Genomic DNA, 17,315 nt, shown 5'->3' with positions numbered 1-17,315 from the left:
CTCAAGCTCTGATACAAACATGAGCCCACGGCCACAGGTTTGCTGCTCTCACTTTGAAATTCACGGTCTTCCTGTTACCTAATTCCAGCACACCGGGGCTACGTCTACACGTGCAGCCAACATCGAAATAGCTTATTTCGATGTTGCGACATTGAAATAGTCTATTTCGATGAATAACGTCTACACGTCCTCCAGGGCCAGCAACGTCGATGTTCAACTTCGACATTGCTCAGCCCAACATCGAAATAGGTGCAGCGAGGGAACGTCTACACGTCAAAGTAGCACACATCGAAATAGGGATGCCAGGCACAGCTGCAGACAGGGTCACAGGGCGGACTCAACAGCCAGCCGCTCCCTTAAAGGGCCCCTCCCAGACACAGTTGCACTAAACAACACAAGATACACAGAGCTGACAACTGGTTGCAGACCCTGTGCCTGCAGCATAGATCCCCAGCTGCCGCAGAAGCAGCCAGAAGCCCTGGGCTAAGGGCTGCTGCCCACGGTGACCATAGAGCCCCGCAGGGGCTGGAGAGAGAGCATCTCTCAACCCCCCAGCTGATGGCCGCCATGGAGGACCCAGCAATTTCGACGTTGCAGGATGCGGATCGTCTACACGGTCCCTACTTCGACGTTGAACATCGAAGTAGGGCGCTATTCCTATCTCCTCATGAGGTTAGCGACTTCGACGTCTCGCCGCCTAACGTCGAAGTTAACTTCGAAATAGCGCCCGACGCGTGTAGACGCGACAGGCGCTATTTCGAAGTTGGTGCCGCTACTTCGAAGTAGCGTGCACGTGTAGACGCAGCTCGGGAGACCAGCAGCTAGAGTGCAGCACTGAGAGGCATGGTGGGTTACACATGGGACACCTCTAGAGGCTAATTTTTTTAAGACATGACGCTTCCACACTGGCCTTTAATTGAACTTCTGAATTCGAGCTTGACACTAAACCTGTCAGGTCACAGCGGTATTGTAATCTCAACGCTAGTGCTCCCAAATTTGAGCTAATGGTTCCGACAGTCACATGGTAATATCAAGCTAACTGCCTTAAATTCAAATTTATCTCATAGTATAGATGCAACCTAACAGAGATCAAAAGGAGAAACTCCTGTTGACCTTTCTCAGTGAGGATGGCTAGGTAAGTCAATTGCAGATAAGTCAATTCTAGCTATGCAATTGCTGTTGCTAAAATTGCATATCTTGAAATCAACTTATTTTCCTAGTGCAGCCCACACTCAGATGTTACGTGCTTCAACCGCCTCCCTTGCCCTAGTACAACACCTATAGAACAGACTCTGGAAGTTTCTGAACCTTAACCGTTGCAATCCTGAGGGCAGAGCCAGATAAGATATGGGAGTTAGTCTCACTCAGGACAGCATGATGTTTTGGGAGCACTTTGCTTATCTGCTCAGTAAAACAGAATAGGAGCCAAAGCAGCAAGGGGGCAGAGAAAGGTTGGGAGGGAAAACCTAGTTCAGTAGGGCCATCCCTCATCCTCAAGAATCCTTTGGACCCAGAATAAGGAAGAAAGACCCCCCTCCACATGCCCACATACTGGGCACACTGGGACCCAGGTGGAGCCTCCCTTCTCTGCCCCATCCCCAACCTTCCTGGAGAACTGTGAAGAGCAGCCAGTCAGACTCCAGATGTTGCTAATGAGAACAGCCAAAGGAGGGCCCTTTGGCTGCAATGTTACTGCCTTTCCTAACCCTGTGCCTGTCAGCTCCAGCCCTCCCTCTCCATCTCCACCTTCTCCCTGATTCACAAGGTACATCGACACTGCAATGAGGAGCAGTGAGCATAGCACACAAAGTAGCACGTGCTAGTGCTCATCTAGTTTGGTAGCTGCATAAACTAGACGCTTCTGCCCAGAATATTCAGTAATAACTCCAGTGGTTGCTGGACATTCAGAAACGTTTTGTGCGCCAGTGGTACTCAAGCTACTTTTAACTTAATTAGATCAAGGATAGGTCAAATATGTCTCCACATGCCGCGAGTACACCTCCCGACTGACGCACTGAGACATCCACAGTCTTCTCACACTACCTTCGCTCCACACCTGGTCACAACAGTCAGAGGAGCTGCTGAGAGTTCCCCACTCTGCCCCTGTATCCCCTGTCTATACAGCAGCAGTTCTGCTGGAGGACAGGGCTGGGGGTTCACCCCTTTTCCTTGCTGGGTAAGAATTGACAAATTTGCAATTATTACATCAGGATGAAACCTCAAAGTCTTCTACCTCCATTGTACATGTACAAATCAGAAACCTCACTCAGCTAACAATGGCAACCACAGTCTCAGAATTGCCTTAGATATTCTAGATGGCATATCCAGCACTGGGATGCAAGAGTAATGAATATGTGACTCAGCATTCTCTCTCATGTCTTGCACATTTACATGTTTTCAGAAGCGGTGGAAGAAAGCACCTGGGGGGGTGGATGTAATATGCGAAGACAGATCAATAGTATACGCACCTTTCAGTGGAACTATTGAGGGATGAGTTAACCCCTATAAAAATAATAATGCCATTAAAAATGGTCTCCAACTTTGTGGCTCAGGTAACAAGCTGCCACAGATACATTTTTGATAAACTTTAAAATTATTCATTGAATAAGTTCACTTTCCATTCATAACCAGCTGGAGAGCTATGGAGGAAACCAGACCTAAATAAAGCTAAGCAAAGTATAACACTATTGCTAATATCCATATTTCACTCTGAAGGGTCTGGTCCTGTGTTCAAATCCAACAACAACTCATTAACACTACAAATCCAGCAGACTAAGTTCTCCATCAGAAGAATTACCATGGTTCCCCAATAGCTCTTCAGCCACTTGGACAATGGGTGAAAATGAGGGTGTAAAGTGAAGAAAATAAAGAGCTATAAGTGAAGATGGAGGGGGATAATATTAAAAAAGGACCTTGTGATATTTGTAATCTAGGTGAATAAGAAAAGTATCTTCACCTCTTTGCCCTGCCTGAAAAGCCCTCAGTAATCCCAGTTGCACGAATGAGTTCCCTGATGTCTGGACTACCCAAGTGCTGTCACCACTGCTAGCATCAATGGTAGTATGGCATTAGGAGGCAGCCTGAAAATTGTCATAGTGCAACCAGCCAAAAAGATCAGATAATAATCTTTGATGTGTCCTTTATCCTCACTAAATGCAGTGAGTTTTTTTGTGCCAGTACTGAGTACCACCACCTCAGCAGCCCCAGCTGAGTACCAGCTTTTTTTTTTTCCCTTAAAAACACACACACAAAAAAGGCACTGATTAAATCTTTTTTTTTCTTCCTTTTCTACCCTTAAGGTTACTGTATCCATATGTTCTACATCAAGCCAGTTAAAGAAAGAGGTCATATCAACAAGGGGCAAAAAATTGGAGTGATGCTGCAAATGCAATGCATATATCGTGCTATAACCTCTCACGTTCACGTCCACGTCCAGAACTGTAACCGCTCTGACCCCACTCGCAATTTATAAATGGAATTGTACATTACATGGAAATGTACAAAATCCTAAATAAACCCTCTGAGCAAATATAAGCAAATTTCATATCCTCCACGCCAGATGGGCTATATGGGAAAATAAAAACATGGGAAAGGAAAAGATGTTTTACACAAGTGGTAAAATAAAAATGTGTATGTCAGCCACAGTAGCTACCTCTGTGTCTCACTGTCAGGTTTGCATGGCAGTGCTTTGAGTATGACATTATAATGTGCTGAGCACCCAACCAGACCAACTGCAACCTTTTTTCATCAATACTCATATTAACATTGCATCTTTGTCTAATACAGAAACTAGGATTTCTCCATTGCATGCATGGGCTCTTGGTGTGAGTTCTCGAAGAGGAAAAGTGCTTTGTGTTTTTGCATTCCTAAATGAGTCCAGGTGATAAGAGAAGCAGAACAACCTCTTTGTTCCACTAGAAGGGCTCCAAGGCCATGTCTACATGTCCACAGAGCATAGTCGGCTCAACGCCGCTCTGTTGCCAGTCCCTTATTCCAAAAAAAAAAAAACAGGTGGCACAGGCACGTCCGCACGGCCTCTTTACTGCCGGCAGCCCCCTCCGCCAAAAGCAAAAACTCTCGTGGCTAGGCAAATGGAGAATCATTCGCAATTTCTAGAAACCTCATTAGCATAGTGCTGCTGGCAGCAGCACTATGCTTGGGGGCCATGTAGATATGTCCTAAAAGAATAGATAATCCATAATGGGAAGACAAAGGTAATATTTTTATTGTTTTTTCATTGTAACTAAAGTTTATGGCATAGCCGGTTTATAGCAGACATATCAGGCACACAGGATTTATAGCCTAGGTGTTCTAGCGCCACTCGTCATGCTTTAGAAGGATGCATTTTACTGCATCTTCGTGTAACTGGATCACAATGTTGCACTGCAGGAAAAACACTGAGATTTTGAGAGCATCATCTCACAAGAAAACAAATCACATAGCAGCCCACAGCAGGACCCAGTATGCAGCAGTTGTGAGCAGGCACAGGAAGGGTGCCTCTTCTACGAGGTAACTATCAAGGGCGGGTTTGGTACTTGGAAGCAGGCAGCTGTCAAGGAGCTTCTCACACTATATCAAACCTCAATATTCATCAATTCAATAATGGGCAGCTTTTAAACAAACAGCAGCAGTATCGATAGTGCTGTAACTGCACCAACTTGTGTATCAAGTTTTTCTTTTGCTTGGTAAAATGTAAAAATTTTCCACATCAATAGGTTACTGAAATTTTACTAGCCCCACTTTTTTTTTTTTTTTTGTTTCAGTTTGGTTTTTAATATACAAAAAACCTGTAGGACAACATTTCAATTTCCCGGAACACTGAGTAACAGATTTAAAAGTAGCAGTCCTACAACAAAAAATTTCAAAAGTAAAATGGAGAGAGAAATCTCTGAGCTGCAATTCCACTTGCAAATTTGACTCCATCAACCAAGGATTAAACAGAGAATGGGAGTGGTTGGCCCATTACAAAAGCAGTTTCTCTGCTCTTGATGGTCATAGCTCCACATTAGATTCTGATAATGGGCCGCATCCCCCCTGACTGATCTGACTTGTTTTCTCTTCTCTTTATGTATGATACCAATACTGGGCTATTTCCACCCTGACGCAATAGACTTTGTTAGCTCTGGCCCCCACCCTTTACTGAGACCCCCCTCTTTAAATCCTTCTCTGAATCTCCCTCCCTCCCCCCACACATGCATCTGACGAAGCAGGTCTTTGCCCACAAAAGCTTGTGCTCCAAAATATTTGTTAGTCTATAAGGTGCCACAGGACTTCTGGTTGTTTTTTTTTTTTTTAAAATGAATCAAATTTACAAGTTCAATGTTTACTTTGAGCCATAGATCACCTCACAAATTATACAGGAAGAAAACAAACTAGTTTTGGAGATTTGATAGTGTAAGGGGACCAGGATGTGAAAAGAAACAGGTGTTCACATTTTTCATTAGAAAAAACCCTTCTCAAAGAATACCTGATAAATGGAAAATATTTAAAACACTGTACAAAAGCAAGCAGGGACATAGCAAAGAGCCTTTTCTCCAACCCAGCATGAATGCAGTAATGATGGCAGATACTTGGAGGAAAGAGGGAAAGATGTAGGATATCTGAAATTCAGTTCAGAGAAGCACCCAGTAGCACTCCAAGACTTGTCCAGATACTCAGAGTTTAGGAGCATCTATCCACCACATCCCTTGCGTAACACTCAGACAGTTTCATCCATTTTTATGTGGCAAGAGGCTTCCTATTACATTTCAGAACTGGGCAGATCAACAGCTCAGAGAAAAAAGTGGTGCTCAGAATCAGTTTCTGTGCCATGACAAATATATTTGATTTATTAACACGATAAAAATCTACAATGTCTGCAAAATGTCAAAGTAGCCAGAAAAAATACAATTTGTTAAGCAACCTCACAAACACTAGAGGCTTGTTACTAGGAAATCAAATCAAATATACTCAATGAAGTACACGTTGACCCTCTCTAGTCTGGCATTCTCTGCTCTGGCAACATCTGTGGGCCAACCCAATTTTAGTTAGCTAGATGACCACTTATCATGGGTCTGACCAAGCTTCCCATGCTTACAGCCACCAGTCCTGGCTCAGTGTGGTCTGTTATTTAGTTCTAATTTACCCCTGAATGTCTTCTAAGAGCCCAATAAGCAGTGGAAGGGTTGGTAATGCTGCTAGACAATACTGACCTCCTGTAGTTAGGCAAATTCTCTGGTTCAGCACTGGTCAGGTCCCGAGGGTGCTGGACTACAGACGTTCAATCTGTAGGAGCATAAATCTGGGGAAGTTGTGTTGCATCTAGTAGAAAATAAGGTAAAGTCTCATGAATGGCTATGAAGGACTTCACCAGCCAGAACCTCAGATGCTTTAAATTGCTGTCAATCTACTGACTAACCACAAATGTAAAGGAGGATGTGAAAAGTGTCTGGGGGTAGCTGTGTTAGCCTGTAGCTTCACAAAAATCATGCAGTCCTGTAGCACCTTGAAAATTAACACATTTATTTATCAGGTAATGAGCTTTTGTGGGTACCTGATGAAGTGGGCCATACCCATGAAAGCTCATTACCAAATAAATTTGTTGATCTTTAAGTTGCTACAGAATGGCTTGCTTTTTCACAAAGGATGTATAAAAAATATCTCTGGGATGAAATCAAACCAGCAGAATAGCATTCTAGTCAGAGGCTGTGCTGTGGAGGTTGGCTGGTGTGACTTTGTTGGGCTATGCAAATATATAACAGCTGAGTGGCTGGTCAAAAACCAATAAAACTGCATCTGCACTCTTTGAAGATTCCTGTCTTACTCTTTTTAGTTATGATGAACAAATGTGATTACACCATCTCACTGCCTTCTTTGGTGGTCTCTTAGATAAAATAGAGCAGACTATTTTGCAAGCCATTGCCAATAAGGCGAAGCTAGCCCATTTAGTGAAACTACATCACCATTCTGCCAGTTTTGTTTCATACAAGGAGAATAGATTTATTAGGACTTTGAAAATGTTGTAGCTTCGAGCATATGTGCTTTGCCTCTCAGCTACTCATTACAAATGATCTCAGAAAAGAATACCAAGAGACAATATTGCAAACAAATACGGTAATTACTTAATCCCATAACTACAAAAATCACAAGCAGAGTCTAATTGCCTTAATAACAAGAATGCAAATGAAAAAAAGCAGCTAACAGTGTCACACAGAAAAGTAGTTATTTAGAACCTACCTTTTGAAAACAATTGTCACATAGAAATATAGCCTGAGCCCTGCTCATCAAACAATAACCCTTATACCTCAAATACTGCATCAGAAAGGGGAAATATTATCAATTACTCGATATCAACATGCAGCTACCACCAGCTGCTCCAGTTTCCAAGCCATTACCACTGCATTACTGGAAAGGATGGACACCTGGCAAGCTGGGACAATGGCAATTACCCTCTGAAAGCAACATATTAGGGGATTTTTAAATGAAAGTTTATGCTAATCCACCCAGAGTTTAGCTTTGCATTCGCTCTTCACTGTGATCCCATTGGTAAGGTTATAATGAGCATGGACAACCAGGGAAGGCAGCAGTGAGTACAGGAGCAGCAAATCAAGAAAGGAAGACTGGCTGTGTATGAGAGAGACAGGATGTTTTACTGGATTTAACTCATCTGCTATACTTCTTGCACAGCCCCATGTTCTAGGCACTATATTCTTGGTACCCTACCCTTTTCTGTACCTTCTTGGTTCTACCCATTGTAGCTTGTAAGCCATGTCATAATTGCAGCTGCTCAAGAATTGTGCAATTTTTCAGATCACTGTTCTATTTCTGCCTGTTTTTTTATGTTGCAAGGTGTGTATTGCAATTTTCTTTCACAACTGGACATCACAATGGTTATATTTTCTCAGCTTCCCAGTTTCTTAATATCAGAACATTGCTTTACATAATTTCAGAGCTCTACAAATATGTGACTGGGAAGACAGGATTAAACCTTTATAGAACACACACAGCAAAAGAAACAGAACCGTGTAACACTGATTTTGTGGAACAATTATGGTAAAACAGCTGTAAAATGGTCACACACAGAAATTGACTGCTGTCAAGCCTAGTTATCATTGGCAAGTATATTACTATTTTAGGTATTTTCATGAGGCTTTAACAGAATTTTTAGCAGAAGCTTGAATTTTTGAGAAACATACTTGCAGCAAAATCCATCCTGATGTATTTCTGCAGTTATTGCAAATATGTTTAAAAGCTCCGTTAACAGACAAAATACATTAAAATATATGCACATGGATTTCTTTAACTATTTGGAGTGCCTACTCTAACACACTATCTGTTTTAAAGAAATGCCATAGAAACTGCAAGGCAAAGTGGTTTTAGATTATTCTGAATAGGTTTTAAAATTAGAGTATGTGCAGCCAATTAAGTTATTCGCTCTGCTTGGTTTCTACAGGAGTTTATGATTTACTTTGTAAGACAAGAGTTACAAGATTTTTTTTGTGTGTGAAGTCCTATTGAGCAACTAAATTTCAAGGTACAGAGAGATAACCCACTTCTGACTGCTCTTAGTCTTTAAAGTGCTACATGACTGCTGGTTTGTTTTGCCTTTACACCAGTGTCATTTCATACATTACAAGCAGAATGAGATCAGAATCAGACCCAGAGTCTCTAGCCTTATCTGCACTGGTATTTTTTCCAAGGTATCTCAGCACTGATGTTTCTGCAGCAGCATCAGTGGAGGCAGACTGAAGTGGGATTTTTAATAGCAACTGTTGCCAAGTATGAACTAACAACCCTGTCCTCTACAGCCCCGCTGGATAAATTGGAAGACAGGATGGAAAAAGCACCAGAGACTGATCTGTTCTACTATTCTTACCACTAGTGATAGCAACTGTGGGACATAATTAAGAAAAATCGAGCACAGATGATACCTTTGTGAAAACTGCAGATGGGAGAAATCAGACCCCTAAAAGTTTTGGAAAAAGCATTCAAGGATTGTTCCCAGCTTAAAAAAAAATTCTCTCTAGCTAGATAAAACCTGTATTTCAAGTTCTACATACTTTGATGTCTAGATCTTATGAAATTCTTAAAAAACACCCTTTGTTTGCATTGGATGCAGATGTATACACCAAATTCAGAGAGAAGCTGGCTGAGAAGCAGCTCTCCCTCTCCAAAATACTCTCGGTGAAAAAACCTTTGCAACAGTCAGACTCACTCTAAAAAGTGAGGTATGTATTGATTTCAGTCTCTCATTCAGCAGTCCTCTCACCCACTGAAGCTGAAATGTCAAAGCTGATGATTCCATTTAGTGCTACATTAGTCTCAGAATGCCCAGCTTTGGAACACCGTCATGACTTAACCCAGTTCCATGCAGGCAGTGTAGGAAAATCTTCCTGTCAGGGTGGTTTAACACTGGAATAAATTGCAGGCTGTGGAATGCCCATCACTGAAGATATTTAAGTACGGGTTAGACAGACACCTATCAGGGATGGTCTAGAACAGGGGTGCCCAATCGGCTAGGGACCAAGAGCCACGGATATAGTGCAAAACCATGTACTATCTATCTATACAGATAGATAAAAATAAATATGTGGTTCAATGCCCTCCCCATTCCCCACAGGGAGGCACCCCCAGCTTCCCCTCAACTCTAACGATGCTGATGACTCACCAGAGATGCTGCCACATGCTTCTTCCACCAAGTGCTGGAGCGTGTGTGGAGACCGGCGGACAGCACTCCTGGCACGTGGCTCAGAGTAGGAGCCACACTGAATTGCTCAAAGAGCTGCACAAGGCTTGAGAGCCACAGGTTACTCACCCCCAGTCTAGAGATTCTAGATGGTGCTTGGTCTTGCCCTGAGGCCAGGGAACTGGACTTGATGACCTCTCAAGGTCCATCCAGTTCTAGTGTTCTATGATTTTATGTGATTCTAATTCCATTACAGAACCCCACTTTTCCTTGTATAAGGGAGAACACAGTGCTCTGATGAATGTCGGTTACAGCATTCCTGCTTCCAAGTGATGCTCCACCATCTGCTGAAGTACGGGTTCAGAATTTTTCCATCTGTAAATAGAGAACTGCTTAAGTCCTGAATAGCAACAAATAAGATGAAGACAATTCAAGAGATATAAAAATCTGTGTGTATAAACAGCTCTTGCAAACTTCGCTCTTATTTTGATCAAAATGCCCTAGGGCCAGAGTTTTGTGTTCCTACACGTCTGGCAAGTTCCCACCCACTTTGGTAATTTTACCTGTATTGACATATACAAAGAAGTGCAGAAGGCAGAAGCTGCATTGTTCTTCAGCACATCTGTGTAATTTACATTTCTTTTCAATCCCTCATGAAACCCAATCTCAGGGTCAATAAAGTGAACGAATAGGCTTCAGTGGAGTTTAGATGAGGGCCGTATAAAAGTAGGTGCTTGGAGTTGCTCACTTCTTTCCTAACAATAATGGGCCTCTTGCGAGTGGCAAATCTCCATCTCTGCAGGTTAACCAACTTGACGGTCAGGATTAGGAAAATGAAAAAAGGGGAAAGGTTAGTTATGTGGTCTCCTGATGCGCTTTGCTTTTTGACTCCCTCAGGGTACTAGGTTTTCCTGTGAATATACCAGCCCAATGGCAAGCAGATTTCCACAGCCTCCTGTTATTGAGTGACTGCCAAGAGACTGTAAAACCAAATATTTTGGAGATCCATACTACAGAACTGCTAACAGTAACTTGCAACCAAACCTGTCAAGCAACACAGCCTGCTGGTTTGTAGTGAGACTCCAATGAATTGTCAGTAAAGCTATACAAGTTTTTCAGACAATGTTTATTAAGCTGTATATTGTACTAAAATACATTATTTTTGTAATTATCTCTTTCTGCATTTTATCATTCTAGAAAATCCTCATATATAAAGCAAATCAAACTCACTCTAGTGATCACAGATGATTGCATAGTAAGAACAGTAGGTATGAAGTCACCAATATTGCTTTCATGAAATCCTGACCAATAATGCCTTTTTCTGCCAAAGACCCACAACCTTTGTCCATTGCTTTTCCAGATAGTGACACTTTTCACTACAACACTGATCACTTGTGTTCATCGTAACTTGTGGGCCTGCTGTATGTATGGCACTGTACAGAATGCACAATGGCTGGGAACACGGAGGGGGCAGGTAACTACCCCATATCACTGTGTATTCACCACTAACTGCTCCACAAAATTTACATTGTAAAGCCACGGCACCACCGGAAAGCGTGAGCAGCTGGCTGAGACACATAAGGAACGGGTGCCACTATAACTGGCATGTTCCTCTACGAGTTGCAGGGAAGCAGCAAAATTTCCATGGCATTTCAGTGTAAGTTTATACTAAACATTAAATTTTCCTGCTATATTATTTGTGACCCTATTTGGTGGATTGTCATGAACACACTCTTCAAGCAAAGGCAGTAGCTCATGTAAGCACAATAAAGGCATTGGATATGTATGAAAAATCCTAAAGAACTGGGGTTAGTTTGTTTGCTCTATTTCCTCATTGACCCTCATGACATAGGCCATATTTTTGGAGTTTCACTCCCCTCCAGACACCTCTCTCAGCAAAATTACTGCCTCTCATCAAAAGCTCTGTAATTTCTCAGGATGTTTCATTTGCCTGATTATATGTGGCAAGTTAACTATTGCACTTAACTTTCAACAGTTGTGTGTTCTGTTAAACTCCAAATTGCCTAATCCAAGAATACTGCCTTACATCATTTCAAAGGTCTAATCAAATCTGATTGGCTGGGAAGAAAAGCAGCCCTTGTAGGGCACACAAATAACAAAGCAACCTTGTTTTGATAGAAAACTCTGATGCAAAATGCTCACACTCAAACTGGTTCTTTTCGCAGGTTTGGTTTACAATGGTAAGTTAAGATTATTGTCATATTTTATTGATGTTTTTATTTCAAAAGAGACTTCTTATAGAAGTACATCAGGTTTACTATTGACTAGACAGATTTCCTGCAAGACTATTTTGAAGTATTTATTTTTAAGACGAGTTAACGCAAAATATAAAATACCATGTTTCAAAAAAATCTATTCTTGGAGAAAATAAACATTTCAGTCTTATGGAGTTAGTGAGTTGACACATTAAGTGGTTTAAAGCAGGGGTGTGCAAAGTGGGGAGGGGGCGGACCCCTCAGAGCAATGTAAAATTTTGTAAGGAGGGCTGGCACAATCAGCTGCCAGGTTATCGGCTCATCCGGCTCATTAAAAATGGTGAAATAAGTCACTGGTTTTATGTAGGTGCATTCACATTTATATATTGATTAATGTTTTTATGCGCTGCATATTTTCTTACACATGCCAAAAGGTTTGGGGTTTGTTTTTTTTTTTCTTCATATGAACATGACTGAAATTTCCGTGGGTTTGGATTACATTTGACAGGTAGGCGTCCCACTGCTAATTGCAGGGATGAAAAGTGGGACCCAACATAAAAAGCGTGCTTATCCCTGGTTTAAAAATTGAAAAGCTAAGGCAGTTTTAAAATAGTTTGAGTCTTAAGAATACTGATATATACATCAATTTTTACTTTGTTTCTAGAGAATTTTACCATTATTTTTAATGGCTTCTTGCAACCTAAGTGCGACTCTATTCGAGAAAAATCTCCTAAGTTTTAGAGAAATGACCCAGTTCTGATCTCACTCCACAGATTTATAACCAGAAAGAGATAACAATCAGGTCCCAAATCTCCAGCCCATTCCATACAAGGTCTTCCTGCAAATTTCCTACATAAGGCACTGCACTAGTAGAATCAAGGGAGCATGACCTTAGTGCAACAATAGCTCCCTTGCATTTTAATCATACTGCTGTCTACAGCAGTATCCCTCAACCTTTTTATATAAAGTACCACTTTTTCAAAAAAGTATAGTACCCACAGACTTCTCTTGTGTACCCCTAAAGGTATGCATATCACGGTCCCAAGGTAATCTGAAGTCTTGAAACAAGTGTAATTCAACCTTTCAAGATTACTGTGCCCTTTTCAGAAGTCAGATTTGTTTTGCATACAACCAAGTGACACCTCAGTTAAAAACTACTTACAAAAACATGCAAAAATATCACAGAAGACAACTACTGAAAACTTGCCAACTTTCTACCACCTTATCATCAAATAAATGAATTGGACTAGAAATATGGTACTTACATTTCAGCATAAGGCAGATGAAGCAGTAGAAACAAGTCATCTGAATGAACTTATGCATTGTACTGACTTTACTAGTGCTTTTATGTAGCCTGTTGTAAAACTAAACAAACATCTAGATGAGTTGATGTACCCTCAGAAGACCTCAGTGTACCCCCAAGGGTACATGTACCCCTGGTTGAGAAACAGTGGACTAGGGTGTCCCTTGGCAAACAAGCTGGTTGGAACACCAGCGATCAATCTGCAGTAGCTGATCTGATGTTTCTGCAAGTGGTAGTAACTGGGAAATTTTAGGGAAAAAAATCTGGCAGAGATAGAGCCTCATCGCTCTCAACTCCAGTTTTCACAAATGGACACAAAATGTTTTGTGTAACACTTTTCCAAAGATCGGCATGATGAAAACTCAGGATTTATAGCCCATTATATACTCTTCTGTTTCAGAGCTAAATCATGTTCTTAGACCCTTAATTAACATCAATACATTTCCAAAGAAGGCATCTGATATTTAGCCTAAGTTAATTTGTATTTAGGTAACTGCTAGGAGCCTTGGTTATGGACCAGGATCCCACTGTTCTCATGTTATATAAAACAACCAGCAGATTTAACCAGCATTGCTCAGCTCCTTAAATCCATCTTTTTAAAAAAAAATGTACATGATTTAAAATACGTATTTTCAAAAATAGTGTTTTTATTTTTCCCCTTTATCCCTATAAATTCTAACAATTCACTGTGTTTTAACAAAAAAAAAAAAAAAAAAAAAAAAAAAAAAGGACTACAGTCAATTTGGTTTCCAATAACACTTTCTTCTAGGTTTTCAAACCTTAAGCATGGATTTAGCTGTGCCAAAACAGAGCACTACTTCAAGTTTCTCCTTTTTATCTTTTTCCTGTAAGGTTTATTGAGAAGCAATCATTTTTCCAGGTTTAGCCTATTTTTCTCATTCATCTTGGTTCAGTCTCTCTCAACATTTGCTCAGTTACCTCAGTTTTGAGGACCATACTTGATTTGGTGATTCTGTCTCTTTTCTGTTGGGTTTCATAAGTAGCAATCCATTCCAGGTACATCCCATGTTCCTGACAGAACCAAACCCTGACACCGATTTAACTTAGAAGAAGAAGCTGTATACCAAATTTCCTGGTTCTAGCTCTTCCCGTTCAGGAGGAGTTCCTGATCAGACAAGCTCTCTAAAATAGATAGTAGATACAAAGTTAGTAAAGGAGCAAAAGTGAGCCTAAAAAAAAAGTGTTCTCTTATCTCTTGAAAGAAACCTTCAAAGTCTTCTGAACTATGTACTCCACTTAAGACAAAAACATCAATCTACCTCTGCTAAAGTAAATAGAAAGCTAGACACACAATGTGTACTGGAAAGTGACTAACACATTCCATTTTCCTATTTTTAATCAATTATTTGCACAGAAAATATTTAATAGGCAACATTCTGTCCTGGACAAAAGTAAAATTAAAAAAAAAAAGTTATTTTGTTCCCTCTTCCCATTTCTTCTTAAGTTGCTGCAGGACAATGGGCACAAATCTGTGACGGGAATCCTTTGAACAGCATAAGAGGATGTGATAAGTATGGCTGTGGATATTATGGAGCTCCAAGGTAGTATACTTTGCACCCAGGGGTTTTGGTAAAGCCTGTTTTGGGTTGATTGTTGCTGAAGTAGTAAGAATGCTAACACTGAACTAAGTACACTAGTGAGCTAAGACAATTTTCTGAGACATTTAAAGCTTGTGAGGTGTATCAGAATACCACCACAAAGCAACTGACTAAAGAAAAACAGTGTTAACATCCTTCCAATGTGTACAGCAAGAAGTCCTCTAGGCACCTTATAGACTAACAGATATTTTGGAGCATAAGCTTTCATAGGCGAAGACCCGCTTCACCAGACGCATGTGTAGTAGCCCTCATCTGTTGGAGACCAGAAGTTGCCTTGCTAAGTGCTTTGTTCCATGGTTTTCATTGAAGAGATTGACAAACAATTTTCCAAACTACTTGAGTGCCACACCCGTTTATTTTCATGATAGGAACAGGACGATTGCCCACTGATCTTGAACCACCAGATGATTTCATTCTCTGTTGACTGTTGCTGTAGACATGGGGCAGAACAGAACCTGTTAGGAACATGGAAAGGGTCTGTAATCTAACTTCCAACCAGCTGAGTCACCTGAAACTCTCAGTTCACAGGCAAGATACACAGACTGAAGTCGGGACAGCTTCAGTGAAGTTCTTCTTTGGATTTGTACCAGTGAAGGGTCTCGCTTCAAGTGTTGTTTTTAGCCTTACATGTGAGTGACAATGCGACAATTTCCATAGCGCTAACCAGCAGAGATGATCAACTTTCCATAAATATTTGTTGAAATGAAAGATGTCTTTGCCCCCTCCTTAACACTAATTTACATTTTTCAGAATTTTCACTGAGAAACAATTTTCAAAATGTGATATTGCTTTTGTTTTTCCAGCAGAGAATACTTCAGTTTAGGAGTTTGGTTGATTGTCTAGAAACTTGGCATAGTTCCACACACAAATTCAATGAACACTGGTGATTCTCCCCCTCACACCCCAGCATTCAAATAAATTATATTTTGACCAGTTCTGCTTAGCAGTTGAGTTTTGCAATAATTAAAACTGGACTAAATCCTCAAACTTTCCTATTTCCATTACCGATATATAAATTTTAAATGCAAATAACCTAAGGATAGTCTATTTTGCTTTAAATAATCTGCATCACAACAGGCTTTATGGCTGGAGAACATGCTAATAAGTAATATCGTTGCTTAGCTATGTCCATATTTTCAGAAATGGCAGAAAGAACCTAGGAGTGGACATCGTATGCAAGGATGGATCAACAGTATATGCTCCTTTTAGTGGCCTGATTGTAAGACGAATTAAGCCCTTTGGGAATAATAATGCCATTGATGATGGACTCTTACTCCGTGAATTAGGATCAGGTAACTGAGCTACCATAGATAAAAGTCTTCGATAAACTTTTAATATTGCTCACTACATAGTAATACTTTCCTGGGCAATTGTAGATTTATGGAAGAACAATCTACATGAAAAGTTAAAAATTATGCAAAGCATAACTTTATAGAGTGGACCAAGGCCCTGGTTTCACACAAAGCTGTCTTTCCCTGTATTCAAGTCGAAGTGCAACTCATTCACTCTTAAAACAGCTCAACATCCCCTCCAACAGGAACCTAACACACTCCTTTTCTTTTATAATTCTACACGTCAACGTTCTGTTCAATTTTCTCCATCCATAGGCAGAATAAATTTTGTTATGTGCGCCAAGGCATGTGCAGATGTGCACCACCCATAGAAACACATGCCGCTGGCTGTGGGTGCTCTGCTAATTATTTGGGCAGCACCTGAATCTCTCCTGGGCAGCTGCCCAAGCACTCATCTTACAGGGAACACCACTCCACATACTTCAATTATGAGGTTAGCATAGAAAGGAGAAAGAATTAAGAGAACATGGCTGAAGTATGCCATTTGTTAGTTTAAGAAAAAGATGCAAATCTTTCCCCCTCCCTTATAAATAGCAACCCTGAAAATCTTAATTTTTTATGAATGTGGCCAGCTGGACTGCACCAATGCTAATGCGTTTTCTTGAAAGCTGCCAAAGTAGAGTCAGAATTTTGCATTCTCCCCTATTCTTCCTTAATCTCTTTCCTTTATATTTTCCTAAAGGTTCTTGCATAAAAATGGCCTTTATCAGGCCCTTGAGAAGCAAAGGCTGGATCAGGAAGCGATCGAAAATTGGAGTAATGCTGCCAATGCAGAGTGTGTATCCTGGTGGGATACCTCATGTTCACATCCAGAACTGTGACGGTTCAAATCCTACTGACAACTTGTAAATGGAAACACACATTTAATGGAAGCATACAAAATCCCAAATAAAAGCATTTGAGAAACCAAGTGCGAGTTTCACCTCCACCATCCCTCCTCCCCCCTCAGAGAAAACCTGCCTAAAAATAGAGTCCATGGGAAGGAAAAAAGGCATTAGTGCACACAGCAGAATAAAAGCATACCTCGCATGTGCAACATTGCCTGCAGTGACTCAGGAAGGTACCAACCTTAAGGCAGGTTTAAAGGGCAGAAACCCCAGACTGGTTGCGAGTTCTGTATTTAGATTTCACTAACCAGTTATCAAGTGGAAACATTTCACA

The 17,315-nt window shown here is 40.9% G+C and overlaps 1 protein-coding gene across 1 annotated transcript; it reads left to right on the top strand.

Moving 5' to 3' along the window:
• The first annotated feature begins 11,819 nt into the window (after positions 1-11,819).
• Positions 11,820-17,058, top strand: LOC142021381 (leukocyte cell-derived chemotaxin-2-like). Its single transcript, XM_075010099.1, has 4 exons — positions 11,820-11,865; positions 14,649-14,745; positions 15,943-16,094; positions 16,837-17,058. Exons 1-4 carry the CDS (start codon positions 11,820-11,822, stop codon positions 17,001-17,003), a joined length of 462 nt encoding a protein of 153 aa, XP_074866200.1. The 3' UTR covers positions 17,004-17,058.
• The last annotated feature ends 257 nt before the right edge of the window (positions 17,059-17,315 follow it).

This window comes from Carettochelys insculpta, chromosome 15, assembly GCF_033958435.1.
Source record: "Carettochelys insculpta isolate YL-2023 chromosome 15, ASM3395843v1, whole genome shotgun sequence".
NCBI lineage: Eukaryota > Metazoa > Chordata > Testudines > Carettochelyidae > Carettochelys > Carettochelys insculpta.
Note: the sequence above shows the minus strand (reverse complement) of the source record. Positions and strands in the feature narration are given on the sequence as shown.